Below are 19,612 nucleotides of genomic sequence, written 5' to 3' on the forward strand. Positions count from 1 at the left end.
TGTGTGTGTGTGTGAGACACGAAATAGTCGAGTCAGTCGGGTCGGTTCTCGCGCAGAGATACACGGCCGAGATAGCCGGCAAAACGAGGCATTCAGAGAGAGAGAGAGAGAGAGAGAGACAGAGTGAGAGAACCCCAACTAGTCGTTCTCCCTCGTCATGACAATGTTCGGTATGGATTTGGGCAGTAAAATCTATACAAGTGAAATCAAACAAAAAGGAAAAAAGAATAAAACTTCCGGTTTGGTTCTTGTTCCGTTTCCGTTGCATAGAAAAGCATTCCCATTTATTGTTTTTTGGGTACACACAAACCGTTGCTGCCACGTCGATAGCCTCGACGACAAACACACTCGGGATTATAGCAATATCTTGCGGCCGGACAATAGTCATAGTCATTAGTATTGGTCATGGAGCACTTGATCCTTAGGCAACTGACCTCTTCATTTGCTTGACATGTTATACCCACAACCTCGTAGTAATCTTCTATGAGAAAAATATATCATCTATCGGTATATATATGTAGGTATATCTATAGTTTACCATTCATCTGACCGATGGCTGGATGAAATGAGGCAAAGCAAAGTATCATAAATAAGCTAAACATTTCGACTAATCTATTGTAAAGTGAAGTGGAACAAACAGGCAAGAGCAAAACAAATAAAGCGTAAATAATGCAATTATAATAGAAAGAAAAAAAAACGTTGGAGATAAACTAGAGGAATCTAAAGTTAAACTGACTCTGCTGAGACAATGCCATAAACATGACCCATTGATGGAAACATAAATACATTTCCATATATGCAGCAGACGTAAACGTAAACTCAAACTCGAACAACAGCACCAACAACAACAACAACAACAACCAAAACAAAGATGCTGACTGCGCGCCCCTGACACTGAAATCCGCATTGCAAGGCCAATCGACGAAATCAGGCCACGCACACGAAACGAGAACTCCAGGCACACGGACACGACAACGACGCGGCAGTAGAAACACCAACACCAACAACAACTGCCATAAAGCCATCTCCTGGCAAATGCCTACCCAGACCAGGCCAGGCGGGGCCAACCCGCTGGTTAACCAGAGGTAAGTGCACTCTGAAACTTGCCTCCATTTCCATTTCCAACTCCAACACCAACATCAACTCCACGAATGCATTTGTATGTGTACCTCCCTTTCTCTCTCGCTAACTCTCTTTCTTTCTCTCTCTGTCTCGCTCTCTGTGTGTGTGTGTGTGTGTGCCATCTCGGCGGCATTGCATCATCATAGGTCCTCGTCGTTGTCGTTGTCGTGGTCACAACGAACAGGAACAGGAACAGCAACAGAAACACCAGCAGGTGGAGCAGAAGGAAATGGGTAGCAAGTTGTGGCTCGCGATGCGTTCTGATGGTCAAAACCGCCTCACCATCTCTCCACCTTAGGTTCATTTTGAATGTGTTACAAGTGCACTGCACAGTGGGGCTCAGAGTCTCGGATTTCTTGACACACAGAATTACATTTTTCTTCATAGACTGAAAAGTATTTGGGAGGGGTGAGAATCTTTAAAACCTCTGGTCAAAGCAGACATAAATTTTAGAAAAAAACTCTTAAATGCATCAAATTTATTTCATAATAGCTTAGTTACTTGGTATATATGTAGGTACATACTATATGTATATAGAAGGGCCGATTATAAAGGAACTTTATCCCCCAAAAGCAGTCCAAGAATTTCTCAAAAAATTATTCTTGACCGACACTTTACTTTCTAGTGTTTATCCAACAGATTTTTATAAGGACAACCAAATCAACATTGTTTCACTGTGGGGACCCATGGCGACGTCATTATCCCTGCCAGGTTGTCTGTGGTCTCTCGTTGTGGGTGGTCTCGTTTCCATTGTCGTTGTCGTGGTCGTGGTCGTGATCGTGGTATGCTTCTGCCGGGGGCTTTGCGAAAGACAAACTGTGAGGCTGAGTGCAAGTCGCGCGCCCGTTGCTTGTCTATGGTAAAACTCCGGCTCCCGCCTCTCTGTATCTGTGAGTCAGTAAGTGTATTTGTGTGTGTGTGTGTGTGTGTTTGGGTATGAAAGTGAAATTGCAGAGGCCGAGAGGCCGCATCTATATCGTGGTCGTGGTCGTGGTCGTTGTCGTGGTCTCGTGGTCGTGGCCGTGGCCATGACCCGTCTGCAAAATGCACTCAGCTCACACACAGAAATATATATGTTTATGTGCATACAGATTTTTGGGGAAAATTCAGGAAACGCGGTCACATTCACATGCGTAACACGGATGACAACAGGAGGGCGAATGAATGACGACGACGATAACAACAAAGACGGCCAAACGGGGCGTATGAGTAATATGTGTTAAAATCCTTAAAGTTTATTGAACTCTCCGCCTTCCTCTTCATCCCATCGATATAAAAATATCGAGAACTACTTAATTAAGTTCTGCTAACAAATATCTGTCTTATCATCTTATCTGAATTGTAAAAGTCAAAACCTAATTTATCCCATGACGTCTCGATGAACTTAAAAGTTCAATTCTCCAAGGAATGATTTCCTATTCCCAAGTGCATTTTTATTTATTCATATTAAAGATTGTTTGTTTTTCATTATATGTATATGCTGATGAGTTTTTTTTTTAAATATGTTTATATAGCATACTTTTTTGGGTCTTTTGGGTCCGATGATTCTTTGCATGAACAACATATTTTTATAGCATACTTATTTGGGCATTGTTGGGCAACAGTTTCTACTCACTTTGTACTATTAAATATATTTCTACAATTCACAGGAAACGTGAAAGTGTTGAGACACACACATACACAAAACAAACACACTCTTGCACATACAAATATACAATATATAACCGAAAAAAAAAAGCAACTGAAATACTGCGACAAAGCGGGCAAAAAGCTACAGCTTCTCGTTAGTGAGGATGACGATGATGACGATGACGACGATGACGTAGACAACGTGCATATGTAGTGTCGATGCTGACGTTAAAACGTAAACTGATTGAAAGTGTGTTGTGTCCGGCCGGCTTATGCCGGTTTGTTGATGATGACGGCCAGGCCGGGCCGGGTTGAGTCGGGTCGGGCGCCTAAAATTGTGTAGAGTTTGGCGACGAGAGGCGAAAACGATGTGATTGTGAATGTGAATGCGTATGGACCGACCCCGACCCCTCAGAAAAATTGTTTTGTGACAGAGGCAGGACCAATTTATTTACTCTTTAAAATGCCGACAAAGCGACAATCAACACTCACACATGCACACGCACACACACGCACACACACACACACACAGATAAATACACACTATGTTTGACTCCTCGCTTTCGCTTTTGTGTTTAGTGTTCGGTTGTCGGCTCACGATTCTCTCTCTTTCGCACTCTTTCTCTCTTGGTATTTCTTGTCTCGTTCTCTCTATGCTCTCTATGCGTTGGATTTTGTTAAAACTCTCTATATCTCTCTCATTCTCAGATTGTCTACCTTCCTCCACTCTCTTTCTGTCACACATAAACACACAGACACACACACATACAAATTGCAGGCAATTGCAAGTCAGTTTTCAATTGTCAATTTAAAGGCGCGCGCCGGCAGGTATGCAACAGTTTTTTTCCAAATACATTTTTATAAGCATTTTTTTTGCGCATATATGTACATATTTCAAATTCTAGCAAAACTCATTAAAATATATATGTATATACAATATACATATGTAAACATGTTGTAGGCATATATGTACATATATATACGCCATTTTGTGTACATAAGGAGACTTTTCTATATTCAATAGAGAGACGGCAACTGATTTATTAAAGTAACTAAACATTAGGCAGGGGGCATACAAAGAAATGCGGAGAATACGAAACATACATATATCTATCTTTATATATATGTAGCTTTCATCTTTCAACTAAATATGTAAATTTTCATTTACTTAAACAGAAAAAAATTAATGGCAAACTCATTAAACTAATGATGGACTTTTAGTTCAGCGAACTTTGACAAGATTAAGCCAATTCTTTTAATGTCAAAATTAAACTTCCATGAACAACAACATCTAAAATTAGGCAAAGTTTCTTAAGTTTATTCTATATAAGTATGCTTAAACGTTGCAGAGCCAAACTTTCATATGGCTAAGCCATTTAGTTTAACTTGAACTTTAACTTAACAGCTTAAGTTTCTCTTGGTTTAAAAAAAAGTTCTTTAGTTTCTTCGTTGATACCAAAAGAGTGAAGAAATTTGAACTAAACTCAAGCTTTTGTTATACAAATTTACAGATACAATATAATTCATTTTATATATTTACTCCTTAAACTGCAAGCAGTTTTCACTGCATACTTTAGTGGGTAAATTTACTCCAGTTTACATGCCTAGTTCCACATTTGCATATAACTTATAAAATAAGTGCACAATACTGTTGGAATCTGAAATTTCCTCAGAATGTGTTACGAAAAAAAAACTTACAACTTTGCAACAAAATTTCTATCTCTTGGTTTGAATGCACAAAATCAATATTCTAGTTTATAATAGGAAACTCTAAATGCAGAGGCACTGCATATTTGTGCCAACTGCAAAATAAGAAAGGAACAAAAAAAAAAAGTCAACAAGGAAAGGAGCAAACAAAACGAAAAGGCAACCAACCAACCTTCTAAAGCCGGCAAAACAGAGTAAAACCAAAAAAAAAAAAAAACAACAAAGGCACAAAAAATAAGGCAAGGTCAAACACGAGCATCCGAAAAATGGGGACTAAAAACTAACCAAAAACTAAAAGTGAGTTTGGCATTGCAAGTAAGGCTGTGACACAGGACGATGAACAGAAACAGGAGCAGGGAACAGGGAGCAGGAGCAGCAGAATGAGGCATTGGTGTAGGTGGCAGAGGCAGAGACAGAAGAGCAACGCCAAAATTCATTCATAAAATTTCTAAAACGCGCTAAAATCTAAAATTCTAAACCGCACCCCATCCACCCGGGGTTCTGGTTCAGGTTCCGGCTTCTGGTCCCCGTCCTGCCATCCAGTTTGTGTGTGACTGTGTGTGAGACCAACCAACCAACCAAGCCCATTTTTGTGTTTTTTGGGTGCAGGGAGATTGCGAGAGATAGAGAGAGAGAGAGGTAAGCGAAGGGAGCTGCGGTGTTCCTGAAGGCTGCCCAATTTTCTATATTTTCTATGTTCTCCTCCTGGTGCGGGCACAACTAGCTGTGGTCCTTTTGCCTTTCACGAGTGTGTGTGTGTGAGTGTGTCCTAGTTGGTGCATGTCTCCCATGTTTTTCAGGGGGTACGCGTAAAAAATTACCCACTTTTTCGGGTGTCAATTTTAGTTTTTGGAGAAGAGCACACAGAAAATACAAAACTATTCTGCAGTTGCATCTCTTTGTGATGGGTATGAGTATTAAGAGAGTTGAAGCTGAAAAGTATGCTATGTTTTACTTGACTTGAAATTGAATTTTTGATATGTGTGTTTTGTGACCAACTGTACCCAAATGCATTTGACGACAACGATGCAAATTCAACTAAAAATACACACACACACACACACACACAGAAGAGACCACTAAAAAAACACATTTTATATGTACATAATATATATATATATATGTATAAAATAAAATCCATCTTTTATGTAAAAACCAAAATACATAAACCACAAAAATAAAACAATAAAAAAAACATACACACACACACACACACACACGCACATAATTACACAGACACATACATATGTCTAGGCATATGGACGGCAGGCAGGCAGGATACCAGGCACCCTAAGGCCTCTTATCAAAAACTCTCTCAGCTACATACATACATATAGAAACACATACATACATACATATGCACATAAATATATGTACATGTGTATGTATATGTATATGTATATCGTTTGCTGCATGTGCGCAACAAAATGCGTTTTTCTGCACTGCATTGCCATTCCGGCCCAACGAGCTAAGAGCCCCAAACAACAACACCTAACTTTTGCAGTGCTGAACAAGTGCAACAAACTCTACACAAACAACACAAAAACTCCATTCGACCGTCCGTCCACTAACCCCCCCACCTACCCTACCCACCTCTCCCAAAAACTCATCCCCAAATCCAAACGCATAACCATATCCGTACAACATATCGCCGCCCCAAACAAAATGCAATCAAATGGCAAAAATTTTTGCCCAGAACTGTGCAATATTGAGAAACAGTAGCGGACTGCAACCCCTCACATAGAAACGATCGGGGGCGCCCAAAAACAACTTGCAGTTAAAGATGAGTAATAAAGTTTAGCCATGGGTTAATCTGGGGCTATCAAAAGAGACTAGTTTGCCCCCTAAGGTATGCAATAACCAGTTCAAAAACTCGCTATTTCACACATATAAAGAAATGTTTGAAAATTCTGTGAATAAAAAGCAATATTCGAAGCAAACAAAGGTCTATAAACTCTTTTTATTCCCATTGCATACTTTGGGGGGGCAAATTTCCAATTTATATAGTCAAAATTCATAAAATTAGTTACTTTTTTGAAGGGGTTTATAACTTTCATTACGCTCCTGACAGAGTGCAACTGCATTCTGCAGTCGGGTCTCTTGTCTGGTGTGGTAGGCCAAGAGAGATAAAGGAAAGGGACTGAGAGAGAAAGAGAGAGAGAGAGGGGTAATGGGTAAGGCCAGACGAGACACTGACCATAAAACAGCAAAAACAAATTGCATGAAACATTTTAGTTGCATTTTCTATATAGAAAATTGAAGTGTGCATATGTATGTGTTTGTGTGTGTGTGTGTGTGTGTGCATAATCCATGTACATTGCATTGAGTTTTGCATCAACGTTATATAGAAACTGCATCCCTTAGCCAATCAGTTCAAAAAAATGTCTATGTATGTGTGTGTGTGCGTGTGCATGTGTGTATGTGCGTACATAAAATACATTTCATTTAAATTAAAATAAATAAAATACTTTTGCTGCAACTCAGTGACGCCTAAAAAACAAAAGCTTAGACTAAATGGCCAACACGACACGACAGAGAGACATTTTGGCTAGACTATATATCTATAGACAATATATGTATGTATGTATGTACATATATCGACAGGATATGTATGTCTCTATATATGTGTATAGGAAATGCATTTGCTTTCCTTCTTGTTCATGGAGTTTAATTGATTCCACTTCAACGTCTGTTTCCTTCATCTTCATCTTCATCTTCAATTTCATCAAAAACATCATCAACAACATTTTCTTATTGCTGTTGTTGTTGCCTTTTGTGGCTGGTTAGAAATTGTAGGCAATTTATTTTTCAAAAATTCATTAATTTTCTTCCAAAGGCAGAAAATGTCTTTTCCTTTGTGTTTGTGCGTGTGTGTGTGTGTGTCTGTGGAAGGCTGTAGGTTTTAAGCTTTGAAATTTAATCAATATTAAAGGAAAACTCAAATCTTAAGCAATTTAATTAAGGTGCAAAATAGCTTTTAAAACATCTTTAAATATAAATTAGATAATTAACAGTTCAGTATATCCTATAATGTAAGGAGATGGGAAAGGGATCTTTTTTCCTCCACTAGGAGCTCCCTAAAAATAATCTAGACTTATGTATTTTTTTGTGAATTTCAAATTATTAAGAAATTCAGAGCCAAGACTCTTATTTCCAAGGTTCTTATATGTGTTTTGAATCCGTTGAAGCATCGTTTGAAACCATCCTGTTAATTAGCTTTAATCTAGCAGTTTTGGTGACTCAGACTTTAGTCAAACTTTAAAAGAAATCCATTTTTTTTTTCTTAAACTAGATAATCGCGGGATTTAAATTCACTTTAAGTAGACTTATCCCCAATGTTGGATTTTTAGTTTATGAGAATCTTAAAAAACTTGGCTTAATCAAAAGAAAATCAATGCAGATAAGTTTCATGGGGTCAATGAACTTGCAGAAATTGCATCAACAGTAGATGAAAAATCAACGAATTATGGCCATTTAAAACTCGAAGCATCAAGGAAAACAGAGTAAGAGAGAGAGAAGAAGAGGGAGACACAGGAAGTAAACGACACGGTTACGGCTACGGATACATTAACCAAACACGGCCGCTGAAATTCCAAAAAGGAAGTGGCTAAGGGGGAAGTGGACAGGAGGAGAGACACAAAAAGGGGAACAACAACGTCCTCGACCTAGTTCAATGTCAATGTCATTGTGTGCCACATTATCGCCATCGCCGTCGCCGTCGCCGTCGACGATGATGATGACGACGACGACGATGACGACGACGACGTCCTTTCGCAGGCTTGTCCTTGGCTGGAGGAAAACACGAGCCACGGCCACGAACATGGCCCAAAGTGGCACACGGGCACACGGCACACTGGGTACACAGGATACTCGTCCTTAGTCATACTCCACCCCAAACCCCTAGTGCCACGCACACACACACAGCAAGCACACCCATTTAAACGAGACAACAACAATCAGCAAAAGCCAGCCAAACTGCTGCAACGATGCACACAGGCAGCATGACTGGTCCAGAGGCAACAGGCATTAGCAGGCAGCAGGCACCTGGCACCAGGCCAGGGTGGCGACAATATCCTTGCACTTGTGCAGCAAAGGCCGCGAGGCTGGGGCTAAAGCACTCACAATCACACCTCCAAGCTGAGGAGGGAGGGCCAACCAACCAACCAACCAACCAACCAATCCGCCGTACAGAATCCGAATCAGAATCAGAACCAAAGCTCCAACTCCAAACCTTAACTCGTTTGTCGTGCAATTCGCCTCCTTTTGGACGCGTGTCCGTGGCCATGCAGGACCTCAAACTCCATTTCGAAGTGCCCCATTCGCGTTGCACTCCAAGCTGCACTCCACAGTGCTCCACTTCACTCTCCCACTCTCCCACTCTCTCGTTATCGCTCTCTCTCTCTCTCTGGTACTTTATCTATGCCTTTGATTGGACTGGGTTGCATTGGACCCTCGCTCTTTCTGTCTCCCTCTTGCCCTGGGGGTCTCCCATCATCATCATCATCATCATCATCACCACAACAAAGTCTACATTCTGGTTCAGACAAAAAGGGTTCGGGTTTTGGTTAGAGTTGGCTTTTTTTTGGGGGGTAAGCGGCGCTAGGGATGTTTGGGTTTGGTCCTTTAGCAAATTCTCGGCAGTTCGTGCTCATGTTCGTTTCGATGCACATCGTGCTCTCGTTTTGCTCTCTAAAATTCAAAGTTTATCCGAGTCCTGTTTTAATATGTGTATGTGTTTGTGTGTAGGAACTCTATTTCATGGTGGATGTATATGTATATGTATTTTCATAAGGGTGACTCAATTGTCTTTTAAAATTTCATATCAAATGGGGGGATCGTACGAATCAGATTGGCAAGCTACTAATAAGATGGCCAACATAAAGAAGAAGATGAGAATGATTTAAGTTAAATACCGAAAGCTTCAGACCAAAGAGAAAGCAAAAATGTCAAAATACACATTTTCCATTACACAACGTTACCGTTATTGATATATGTATGTTTTATTTAATATACCCTTACAAAATGGACGGATTGTTTGCCATAGTTATATCTTTAGCCCTAATGCCAATTCCTTTATATAAAGTTATAGGTGTTCGATTGTTTCTATTCCAAAGAATGTGTTCCAGACATTAAAATTAAGTCTAAATAAAAATAGCTGGAAAAAGCGAAGAAATTAGTTTGTATACATACAGACAAATTATATTTTAATGCCAAAAAAGAAATTTGATTAAAAATTGATTAAGTTAATTTTTTTGCCATATAAATTGTAAGCTTAGATCTCTTATTTTCTATGTGTTTTTTACCCTCCTCTTCTTTTTATGAACATCTGTACTTAATCATTAATCAGAGTTTGTTAGTATCTTTGTCGCGTGTCCCGCTCTATGAAGTGTGTTAAAGGTGTTAAAGACCGTAAAGTATATTGCTATTTTTATTACAGGTGACCGTTAGACGATTACCAAACAGAAAGAGAGTGGCTGAAGACCGAGATATAGAGAGAGAGAGAGAGAGTAAGCAAAAAAGAGTGCCCATTTGAGGGAGAGAGGTCTGCAGAAGAAGCAAAAATGGGCTAAGAATCAAGACAGGCAATAACAACAACAGCAGACATCACCATTAGCAGCAACAACAACATGGAGAGAGCAACTCAGCCGGTCGCATTCCAGCGCAGGTAGCGCAGTCAACGTCGACGTTCTACCACGATCCCGGTCCGCACAGTCAGTTTTTCTCTCTCGCAGTTAGCGTCGAGATCTTCAGCCAGCAAGTTGGCCAGAGTTTGAGCTCAGGTACCAACCCATAACAACAACAACAAGCAGTCAAAAACAATAAAAAAAAGAGAAAAAGAAATTCAATTCCGAATATGGAAAAGATCGTAAATATATTCGAATATAAGTAAAAACAACAACAAGTATCTTTTGTTGATGCGCGCTGTGTGTACGTGTGCGTGTGTGTGTGTGAACTTTCCTCAAGTATGCGGGAATTGTATTTAGGTGGTTTGTTTTTTTTTTTTTATTGAGTCTGCGTAGAAAAAGAAGCTAAAAGAAAGTGCGAACAGGTTTCTTTGGTCTCTGGCCACTGCAAGAAGAGACGTGGCACAACACCAACAACAGATCAGACATTCTTTCAGATGTATGTATGTATGCATACTAATATAACAAACTAACAATGAAATAATAAAGTGAAAGTGATTAAATGATATGAAACAATATTTGCAAACAATAAAAAAAAAATACTTCTCACGATCGAACAAAAAGAGGCAAATAAAGTAAACAGATCCCAGCATGTCGTCAACCTACACAAGTACCATACAACGCCGCAAGACGGCAACAACAGCAGCAACAACAACAACACGCTCCAAGTCAAAGCAGAAACAACAAATTGCAGTTGAAAATAAGCAACAACAGCCAATCGAAAATCAAATCAGCGAACAACAACAAAACGAAAGACTTCACTTTCGCAGCGCAGGCGAGCAACAGCAACAGCAACAGCAACAACAACAACAACAATCACATAGTCGCCGACGTTCAACAACCTCACCACCTACAGCTGCTAACTCAACTAACTCACCATTATGCTGTAACGGTGGTCTGTCCTCCATGCTAAATTGCTGCCGCGATATTAACTGCCACCTGAATGCAGCGACAGCGACAGCAGCAGCAACAACTAATGCAGCGGCAGCGGGCTCTAATGCTGCACCTTTGCGCGGCAGCGTTGAGCGTAGTCGTCGCTCAGAGAGCCGGCATTCCTCGTTGACGCCAACGCCGACGCCGACGCCGACGTCGAAGCAAACTTCACCTTCACCAACCGCAACTACCTCGACATGTTCTCGCTCTCGCTCTAGATCACGTTCATGCTCGTGCGATGATGATAGCTGCTTGAGGAGCAGGAAGAGCACTAGGATTGGCAATTTTCCGGCAAGTGGTTGGTTTACAGTTAACCTGAGCATCGATCTCTTGAGTTGGACCCTATTCCTTTTGGCCTTTGGCACACGTTTTTACAAATTGGCAACACCAGCTCACGTTGTGTAGGTATTTTGGTTCCATTCCCACTCCATCCATGCGAATAACTTGCATTACTCTCGATTCCAGATTCGATGAACTGCACTATGGCAAATATATATCACATTATATGCGCAACATATTCTTTTTCGATCAGCATCCACCGTTGGGCAAGCAATTGATTGCCGGATTGGTTAGTTTTGCCGGCTACGATGGCAATTACACATTCTCACGGATTGGAGCTCCATATGCACCAAATGTGCCCATCTTTTGGCTACGTTTTGTCCCCGCCCTGTGTGGAAGTCTCCTGGCACCGGCGGTCTATAAACTTTTGCTGGAGGCGCAACTACGTCGCTGGGCAGCTGCTCTGGGTGGCCTTCTGATTGTCTTCGATAACTCTCTGTTGACCCAGTCACGATTTGTCCTCATGGAATCGATGCTATTGCTGGCCAGCACCGTGGGCATAGCCTGCCTGCTGCGATTTCAGAGATGCCGTCTGGGCAGTGTGAAATGGTTGGTAAATGGTACAGCCGCTGGCTTCTCCTTGGCCTGTGCAGGAAGCATCAAATATGTGGGCTTTCTCGCCCTTGGCTTGGCTGCATATCTTTTGTGTCGCCACCTGTGGCAATTGTTGTACGATGCCCGTTTAAGTAGTGAGTAGAAAACAGATATCCAGAGAGAGAGAGAGAAAGAGAGATGATGGTAAACTTTTCCTCCATTTCAGCATTCCAACTCTGGCTGCATGCATTGGGCAGACTTTTACTATTCGTTGGCATTCCACTAATCGTCTACATCGGTGTCTTTTATGTGCACTTGAAGAGTTTGCATCGGGCTGGGCCTCATGATAGCATAATGACAAGTGCTTTTCAAGCCTCACTGGATGGCGGATTGGCCTCGATTACTCGAGGTCAACCATTGGCGGTGGTCCATGGCTCGCAGATAACTTTACGGCACACACACGGACGCACCTGTTGGTTGCACTCACATGCCGCCGTCTATCCAGTGCGCTACAAGGATAAGCGAGGTTCCTCTCATCAACAGCAGGTGACCTGCTATTCCTTTAAAGATGTCAACAATTGGTGGATTGTTAAGCGACCGGAACGAGATGATCTGGTTGTGGGCGAACAACCAGATGTCATACGACATGGTGACATCATTCAGTTGGTCCATGGCATAACGAGTCGTGCTCTAAACTCCCACGATGTGGCTGCTCCCATGACCCCGCAATGCCAGGAGGTTAGCTGCTACATTGACTATGAGATTAAGATGGAGGGCGAACTATTGTGGCGTGTGGAAATCCTCAATAGAAAGACAGAAGGTGATCGCTGGCATGCCATCAAATCGGAGATACGTCTCATTCACGAGTCGACAGGAGCTGCTCTGAAATTTAGTGGTCGTCAGTTACCCGACTGGGGCTTTAATCAGCATGAAGTGGTAGCTGACCGGGAACAGGAGCATGACGATGCTATTTGGAATGTGGAAGAGCATCGCTATACAAAGAGTAAGCCTAGATTATATCCACTTCTCATCCTTTGGAAAAGATTCAAGATTCTGTCTATCTCTGTTACTTCTAGCTCAAGATCAACGGGAGAGAGAACGTCAACTTTTGTCCGCTGAGATGATACCCACGCATCGGACACGTCTCTCATTCTGGGCCAAGCTACTCGAACTGCAGACAAAGATGTTCTGGCATGCCAAACAGCTGCAGAGTCACATGTACAGCTCGATGCCCCATGAGTGGCCATTGTTGGACAAGGGCATCGCCTATTGGGTCGATGGTGGCAATTCCAGTGCCCAGATTTATTTGCTTGGCAATGTTCTCATCTGGTACACGGCCAGTGGTGGCCTATTCATCTATGCCGCTTTGCTGGCCTTCTATGCAGTGCGTCGGCGTCGCCTCTGCTATGATATATCCGTGCAGGAATGGGAACGCTTCCTCCTTGCCGGCGACACATTCTTTGTGGGCTATTTAATGCATTATTTGCCATACTTTTTTGTCGATCGGACACTCTTCCTGCACAATTACTTGCCGGCCTTTGTCTTTAAGTTACTTCTATTGTGTTATGTATTGGAGCATTTGGATTATCTGTTGCGTCGCTATTGCACGGGACGCGGTCTTCATCTGGTGCAGGGCTATCGTCTCGCCTTAATCTTTTGGTTAGTGGCCGTTGGCATTGTTTTTGTCAAGTTTTTACCTCTAAGCTATGGATCGACTAAAATGTCGGCCGACGAGATTATTAATCTTAGATGGAAAGATACCTGGGACTTTATATTGCAAAAGAACTATGCGCTTAACTGAAAAGGGCATCAGTGTACCATGTACCATGTACCATGTACAATAAACTGTTACAACATCATTCTAAGAAATGTATGTACTCAACCTAGTTACATAAGTTAGTTAGTGAAATAGTTTAAATTTTAATCAGACGACGAATAAAACAATTTATTTATACATCCATACATACATATTTACCTAGCCTTTGCTCCATGTATCATTTTGAGTTTATAGAAATTATTAGTTATCAAACTAAAGAAAACATCTCTTAGATAAGCACACACAAAAACAATAACAAACAAAAAACATACAAATACTAACATTTTACTCCATCTCAATATGGTTAACAATGAACGCTGTAAGGATCAAATTGGCGATATGCGAGCCGCTGGTTTGCCTTCGGTAATCGGCGGCAAGGATCATCGACTCGGTGTATGTTTAAATATAGCAAATCCCGAAGAGAAAGCCGAATATATGATAACCGCAGAATGTAGACGAAAGAGGGCTGTAGTGACTCCACGATCGCCCATCATGCCGGAAAATAGTGTCGGCAATCTATTGGCCATTGAACTCTCCAAATCTCGTTTTGCTGCCTTTAAAGAGAAATTCTCCGAGGATATGTATTTTAAAAAGGCTAAATTGGGTCATGCCAAGCCGGCTGGGGCTAAGCCGGAGCATATCACCAATACGAATACAACATTTGGTTGCTCCTCGACCAATTCGGAGAAAGTATATCCCATCATATTGCCACAAAAGACAGCCCAACAAATCAATGAGGAATATGCGAGTTTCCATGATAAATATATTTTAAGTCATAATCATTATTTTCCCGCAGAGCAGGTCAATAGAAAGTTAGTTTGGTTTAAATCTATTTAAAGAGAGAGAGAAAAAAAGTTTTTATTCTTATATCACCTTATCCAATAGATATAGCAAAGCATTTAATCGTCGGGATACCTTTGGCAAATTTTATGGCGTCGATGATAATGGTGGCAAGGTGAAACGCTGCATGCAACAATGTTTCGATCAAGTGATTATTGTGAGTAAAACCCAAATGGATTACATTGATCGCACCTATGGACGTTTGGGAAAGAAGTACAAAAAGTAAGATGCACCAAGATACGAGTTCAAAATATTGTATAACATTTTTGGATTTCTTTCATGCCAGATATCCTTATGTAGTGCCACCCGATATGACCCATGGGATACCCACAAGCTTCTCCGAATGTGATGGCAAAATGTTGATTGACAACATTTCTCCGTGTGTCAATACCACCAAGCTCATCGATGCCTTTGGCTATTTGAATATGTGGCGACAGAATCTTCACAAACGCCATGATTTCCATATGTATGATTTAAACTCAATGCTGGAGCGTCACGATACGGATAAGAAGGGAAAATTGCCGTTTAATAGGATCATTGAAATTATGCATAAAATGCATTTACGCATCGATGGACCCAAAATTCGTATAGCTATGATTCACTTTGGCATGCTCGATCCAAAGAAATCGAGCTTAGAACTGGTTGATTACAAGCAATTCTGTCGTTTACTCTCCATTCATGAGCCATTGCCCACCACGGGAAATATATCGAGTTTGCCAGCAAATATCTATACAAAAGATACAATATATCGACTCTTTTGTGCTGATCTCAAAAAGAAACCTAATGAGGGACGAACAGAACGTAAACCGTTTCGTACAGATGACCAGCAGGATGATGATCTGGTGGGAGTCAAGGATCTAGTTCAACCGCAATTATCTACACTTCTGGGCTTGGGTCATAGTGATTATCAACGTCATCGTTCGAAATATCAATTGGAGAGAATTTTCAAAAATGTTCTCACCAGCGATGAACTCAATTCACTGTGGGAGAAACTTCCGAATGAATATCAAAATCAGAATGATATGTTTTCTGTAAATCAAATACGTTCCGCAATTGATAAATACCAAATAAAAAAAGTGAAATAATAAAAAATGAACAAATAAAGTGATTAAACATCTTTGTTTCTTTAAGACGAATCGGTATTGTAGGTATTAAATTTCCCTTGATTTCCCAGCCAATTGGTTTTAGATTTTCTCAACTGTTTTTCTACCTTCTTAGAATTCAATCAACTCTAAAATAGTTTATCCAGCAGTTCAGTCTTAATCCGACTGAGGTACGAAACTCTTGTCTCCAGACTAAAATTAAACAATGAAATTGCTTAAAATTGCTACGCTTTTGCATATAATATTTGCTCAATTGATTGGATTGTCTTTTGCCATGCATAATCCATTCATGCATGAGGGTAACAATAATTTTGCATAGAAATCATTTATGGTACATATTTATTATTCTAGGTTGCTATTTGGGTGAAGTTTTATCATGTACATTACGTTTCTTGATTTGTTGGCGTCATCATTGTAAGTGCATAGAAAATCATATAGAAGCTGGACCAGGTCTAGGTTGTTTATATGAAGAATTTGGCAAATAAAAATATATTTTGTATAACAAAAAAAAAAAAAGTTTGTGGCCCATGAGGGGATCGAACCCGCGACCTTCGCGTTATTAGCACGACGCTCTAACCAACTGAGCTAATGGGCCTTGTTGTCAAAGGCGCGCCAAATGACTTACTTGGTTAAACGATTCTGGCGAAAGCTCTAGAACTTTTCCACTTCGACACTAGTGACGTTTATATTCTCTTTCTCATGCATCCTTTTGTACACACTTGGTAAATCTGTAAGTAAGAATTCCAGTAAATATTTTTAACATGGATATAGAGAAATAATTATACAGAGTAGATTAATTAAGTAATCTGCCAATCTCACCTCATAAATCATTTAATTGCTTGATTTTTGTTGTATTTGGGACACAATTCAACATATTTATTTCATAAAAAAAATAGTAAAGAAAACGAATTATCTCAAAAATTGTCCGTTCTTTTCAAAACTTAACTGGAATATCTTTAAAGAAATTGCTTCTCATTATTTTATATGCAATCTTTCTATAAAAAATTCTAGTCTATAACTAAGTTAACGAAAACTTTTCAATTCATTTCCCAAACATATTGACTTATGTATGTATGTATGCCTTCAATTCGAAGAATTAAGTTCTTAACTAGATAGAGATAGACACATCTATTACTAGGGTCAAAGGTTACACACACAACAATTTGTTGATTTCCGCCCTAAAAATTAAGATTTTTGGACTAAAAAATGTACATACATAGGTATACATTTTTGCTGACAGCATTTTATAGTTATGAGGATCAATCAAAATTAAACGACGACTTCAAAAACAAGTAGTTTTGGCGTAGAAAGAGCCGGAGAAAGCCCCAAGTCGTTTGATGGGCTGATATTTTGGTGCCCACATTCCCAAAACTCTCCCTTGATTTTATCCAAGGATTACACACATTTTAGTGATGGTTTGACACTGAAATTTTTACTTAATCTTAGTCAAAGTTTGTAATTTCATATGCAGAACTTATAAACAAATTCATAACAAATTTTGGATTTTTTTTTTTTTGGTTTTTTTAATGCCTATACACACTAAATACACACTTAGTTAATATACAAATCGGCGGACCACCCTCAATCTAAACTGGACTATTGTTTGATATCATCATAGGATCATTTGCCACTGTCCAAAAAATCTTTGGCCTCATTGATTTTGGCCGCCAGATATGGTGATCCGCCTCGATCTGGATGATTTAACAGCATAATTTTCTTATGGGCATCCTTAATCTACACAAATAAGAAACAGGGAGTCGTTAGTCTACATGTATAGGCCATTAGTTTGAACAACATTTCACCTTTAGCTTATTGGCACTTGGATTGACACCCAAGATGAGAGCTGCCTCACGTTTGCTCATCTTCGGCTCAAAGCCGCCTTTATAGTATTTTGAATTGGCCATGCTTTCGGCATCGAATTTGGGCAAATTTTTTAGGGCCTCATTGATTTTGGTTGTCATCTGTGGCATGCGGCGTACCAAATGTTTACCAGCGAATCCCACAGCAGCCACTCCAAGTCCGGCCAATATCAAGGAACTTGCCTTTAAATAGTTGGTAGAGACAGCCGCGGTTGAGGCGGTAGAGGATTGTTGTCGTTTGGATTCCATTGCAAATATATATACGATTGAGAGAGCAATAAGTTAGTAAGATAAAAGCAAATATTTGCTCTCTAGTTAAAAAGTGAATTAATTTTGTACCATTTTATGTAATTATAAAAAAAAAATGAAACGAAATATTTTGTTGTGCACAACAGCTGAGACTAGAATGTGAAGGCATGCTTCAATTCGATTGAAGTTATCGAAAATTCATCGTTAGAGCATACAATTTCTATTCGTTAGGTCGACTTACCGTTACTCTACCTGTATATCTTTTTGACATTGTGATATGTATTATAAAACATAAAACTAGTTGAATCTAGTTGAATCAAGTCAAAGGAAATTGAAATTTCGGAGATATTATATATGGATGGTATTTAAAGTAAATATAATATTCGTCTTTCATAGACGCTAATCTCTATGACTATATGTTTGAATTCATTAATTGAGCAAACTTAGTTTAGTTACTTAAGGCGATTAAGGAGCAAAATCATTTTCAGATGATAGATGTAGATGATATATAAAAAAATTGTCTATTTTTTTGTTGAGAAGGGAAGAAAAACGCCTTTGAGCCTTCGAAAAGGCAAATTCTCGTCCAGTCTCCTTTCCTTATCTCCTTAAAAGAATTTCGATTTATTTGAAGGAAATTTAATGTTTTCATTTTAAACATGTACAAGTGAAATCAGCTGTTCGCTCCGCTAATGCTGAAAATGAGCGAGAAAGCAACACATGACTCATTTCACCATTGAGTACAACCTGCTGCAACCCTTGAGTCCAACATGCAACCGTTGGAGTTCGAACGAGAACGAGCTTTTGCCTATCGAGTGTCTGCGCAAAATCATCTATCGATTGTTATCGCCAATCGGTGTTGGTGGGGGGGGGACACCAAGAAGAAAAAAAAAAATAACACACAAAAGTCAAGAAGAAGAAGAGGCGAGAAAATTTTTTGATGTGAAAAGTTTGTTTAAACAAAAATAAGTAAAATTTCCCAAAAATATTGATTAACAAGGAAAACGTTCAAGTGCGATTTTCTGTAGGCGGTCGGTCCCCCGCACGTCGTGTGTGTGTGTGTGCGTGAGTGTTTGTGTGCGTGTGAGTGTGTGTTTGGCTTGTGTGCAAGCAAAAAAAAATAAATAAATATCCCCAAAAAAGAAAAAAAAAAAAAGGAAAAGTCAAAAGCAAAGAAAAGGCATCCACAACAACAACAACAACGACGACAACAACAACACAACAATAAAAAAAGGCAAATTATTTTTGCAGGAGGCAGCAGAAGGTTGCAGCAACCGTCAAACTGGAGCGCATTCCGGAATATTTGCGCGACACCGTCGATTGGCTGATGGGGTGAGAGAATTAGTTGCTATTATCCTACATATCGTGCATATATACATTTCCGTCAGTTTGATTTGTTAAACTGTAAACTAGGATTACATATTTGTATATATAGAGTTACGACGACATCGCACTGACTGTTTTGTCTCCCTCTAACTATCTCACACCATCTCCTCTTTTGCTCTCTTTGTCTCTTTCCTTTTTGATGTCCTCCTCTTTGCTTTCTTTCGCTTCGTTGCCCATTTGGCCTTTTGCCAATTGGCCTCGTTTTTTTCTCTTTCTGTTTTTTGTTTTTGTTATTTTGACCATATCAAAAAGAAATTTCTTTTTTCGTCTCCGTTTTTTTGTTGTTGTTGTTGTTTTGTCGCGCGTTCTTCTATATCGCCAGGAGAATGATTCAAAGGAGAGAGCAGTCTTTAATACGAAAAAATATATGAGTATTGGATCTTACATCATTATCATTAGAATCCTGACAAAAAC

General features: G+C 39.9%; 4 protein-coding genes and 1 non-coding gene across 7 annotated transcripts; 2 read left to right on the plus strand and 3 right to left on the minus strand.

Moving 5' to 3' along the window:
• Positions 1–245: 245 nt before the first annotated feature.
• Positions 246–602, minus strand: LOC124460700. The gene is made up of 2 exons (XM_047012116.1): positions 539–602; positions 246–481 (listed from the first exon to the last, which is right to left on the minus strand). The coding sequence occupies exons 1-2, from the start codon at positions 600–602 to the stop codon at positions 285–287; spliced, it is 261 nt and encodes an 86-aa protein (XP_046868072.1). The 3' UTR covers positions 246–284.
• A 421-nt stretch (positions 603–1,023) lies between these two features.
• LOC6638974 (protein O-mannosyltransferase 1) lies at positions 1,024–13,887 on the plus strand. Its single transcript, XM_002061728.4, has 5 exons — positions 1,024–1,085; positions 9,896–11,476; positions 11,541–12,103; positions 12,175–12,951; positions 13,025–13,887. Exons 2-5 carry the CDS (start codon positions 10,734–10,736, stop codon positions 13,747–13,749), a joined length of 2,808 nt encoding a protein of 935 aa, XP_002061764.2. The 5' UTR covers positions 1,024–1,085; positions 9,896–10,733; the 3' UTR covers positions 13,750–13,887.
• Positions 13,888–13,956: 69 nt separating this feature from the next.
• On the plus strand, positions 13,957–15,814 carry LOC6638973 (EF-hand domain-containing family member B). The gene is made up of 3 exons (XM_002061727.3): positions 13,957–14,576; positions 14,650–14,826; positions 14,891–15,814. Exons 1-3 carry the CDS (start codon positions 14,065–14,067, stop codon positions 15,687–15,689), a joined length of 1,488 nt encoding a protein of 495 aa, XP_002061763.1. The 5' UTR covers positions 13,957–14,064; the 3' UTR covers positions 15,690–15,814.
• A 414-nt stretch (positions 15,815–16,228) lies between these two features.
• Positions 16,229–16,302, minus strand: Trnai-aau. Its single transcript has one exon. It is a non-coding gene; the product is annotated as a tRNA-Ile (tRNA).
• Positions 16,303–17,144: 842 nt separating this feature from the next.
• On the minus strand, positions 17,145–18,101 carry LOC6639064 (mitochondrial import inner membrane translocase subunit TIM14). Of its 3 annotated transcripts, none has more exons than XM_047012189.1 (3): positions 18,057–18,101; positions 17,510–17,749; positions 17,145–17,441 (listed from the first exon to the last, which is right to left on the minus strand). In XM_047012189.1, exons 1-3 carry the CDS (start codon positions 18,084–18,086, stop codon positions 17,328–17,330), a joined length of 384 nt encoding a protein of 127 aa, XP_046868145.1. In that variant the 5' UTR covers positions 18,087–18,101; the 3' UTR covers positions 17,145–17,327. The 3 variants fall into 3 exon arrangements, with proteins under 3 accessions (XP_046868145.1, XP_002061762.1, XP_023037118.1); XM_023181350.2 differs by lacking the exon at positions 18,057–18,101 and adding an exon at positions 17,906–17,942 and having other exon boundaries at positions 17,148–17,441; XM_002061726.4 differs by lacking the exon at positions 18,057–18,101 and having other exon boundaries at positions 17,147–17,441; positions 17,510–17,960.
• Positions 18,102–19,612: the final 1,511 nt, after the last annotated feature.

Source organism: Drosophila willistoni (assembly GCF_018902025.1).
Source record: "Drosophila willistoni isolate 14030-0811.24 chromosome XR unlocalized genomic scaffold, UCI_dwil_1.1 Seg144, whole genome shotgun sequence".
Taxonomy (NCBI): Eukaryota; Metazoa; Arthropoda; class Insecta; order Diptera; family Drosophilidae; genus Drosophila; species Drosophila willistoni.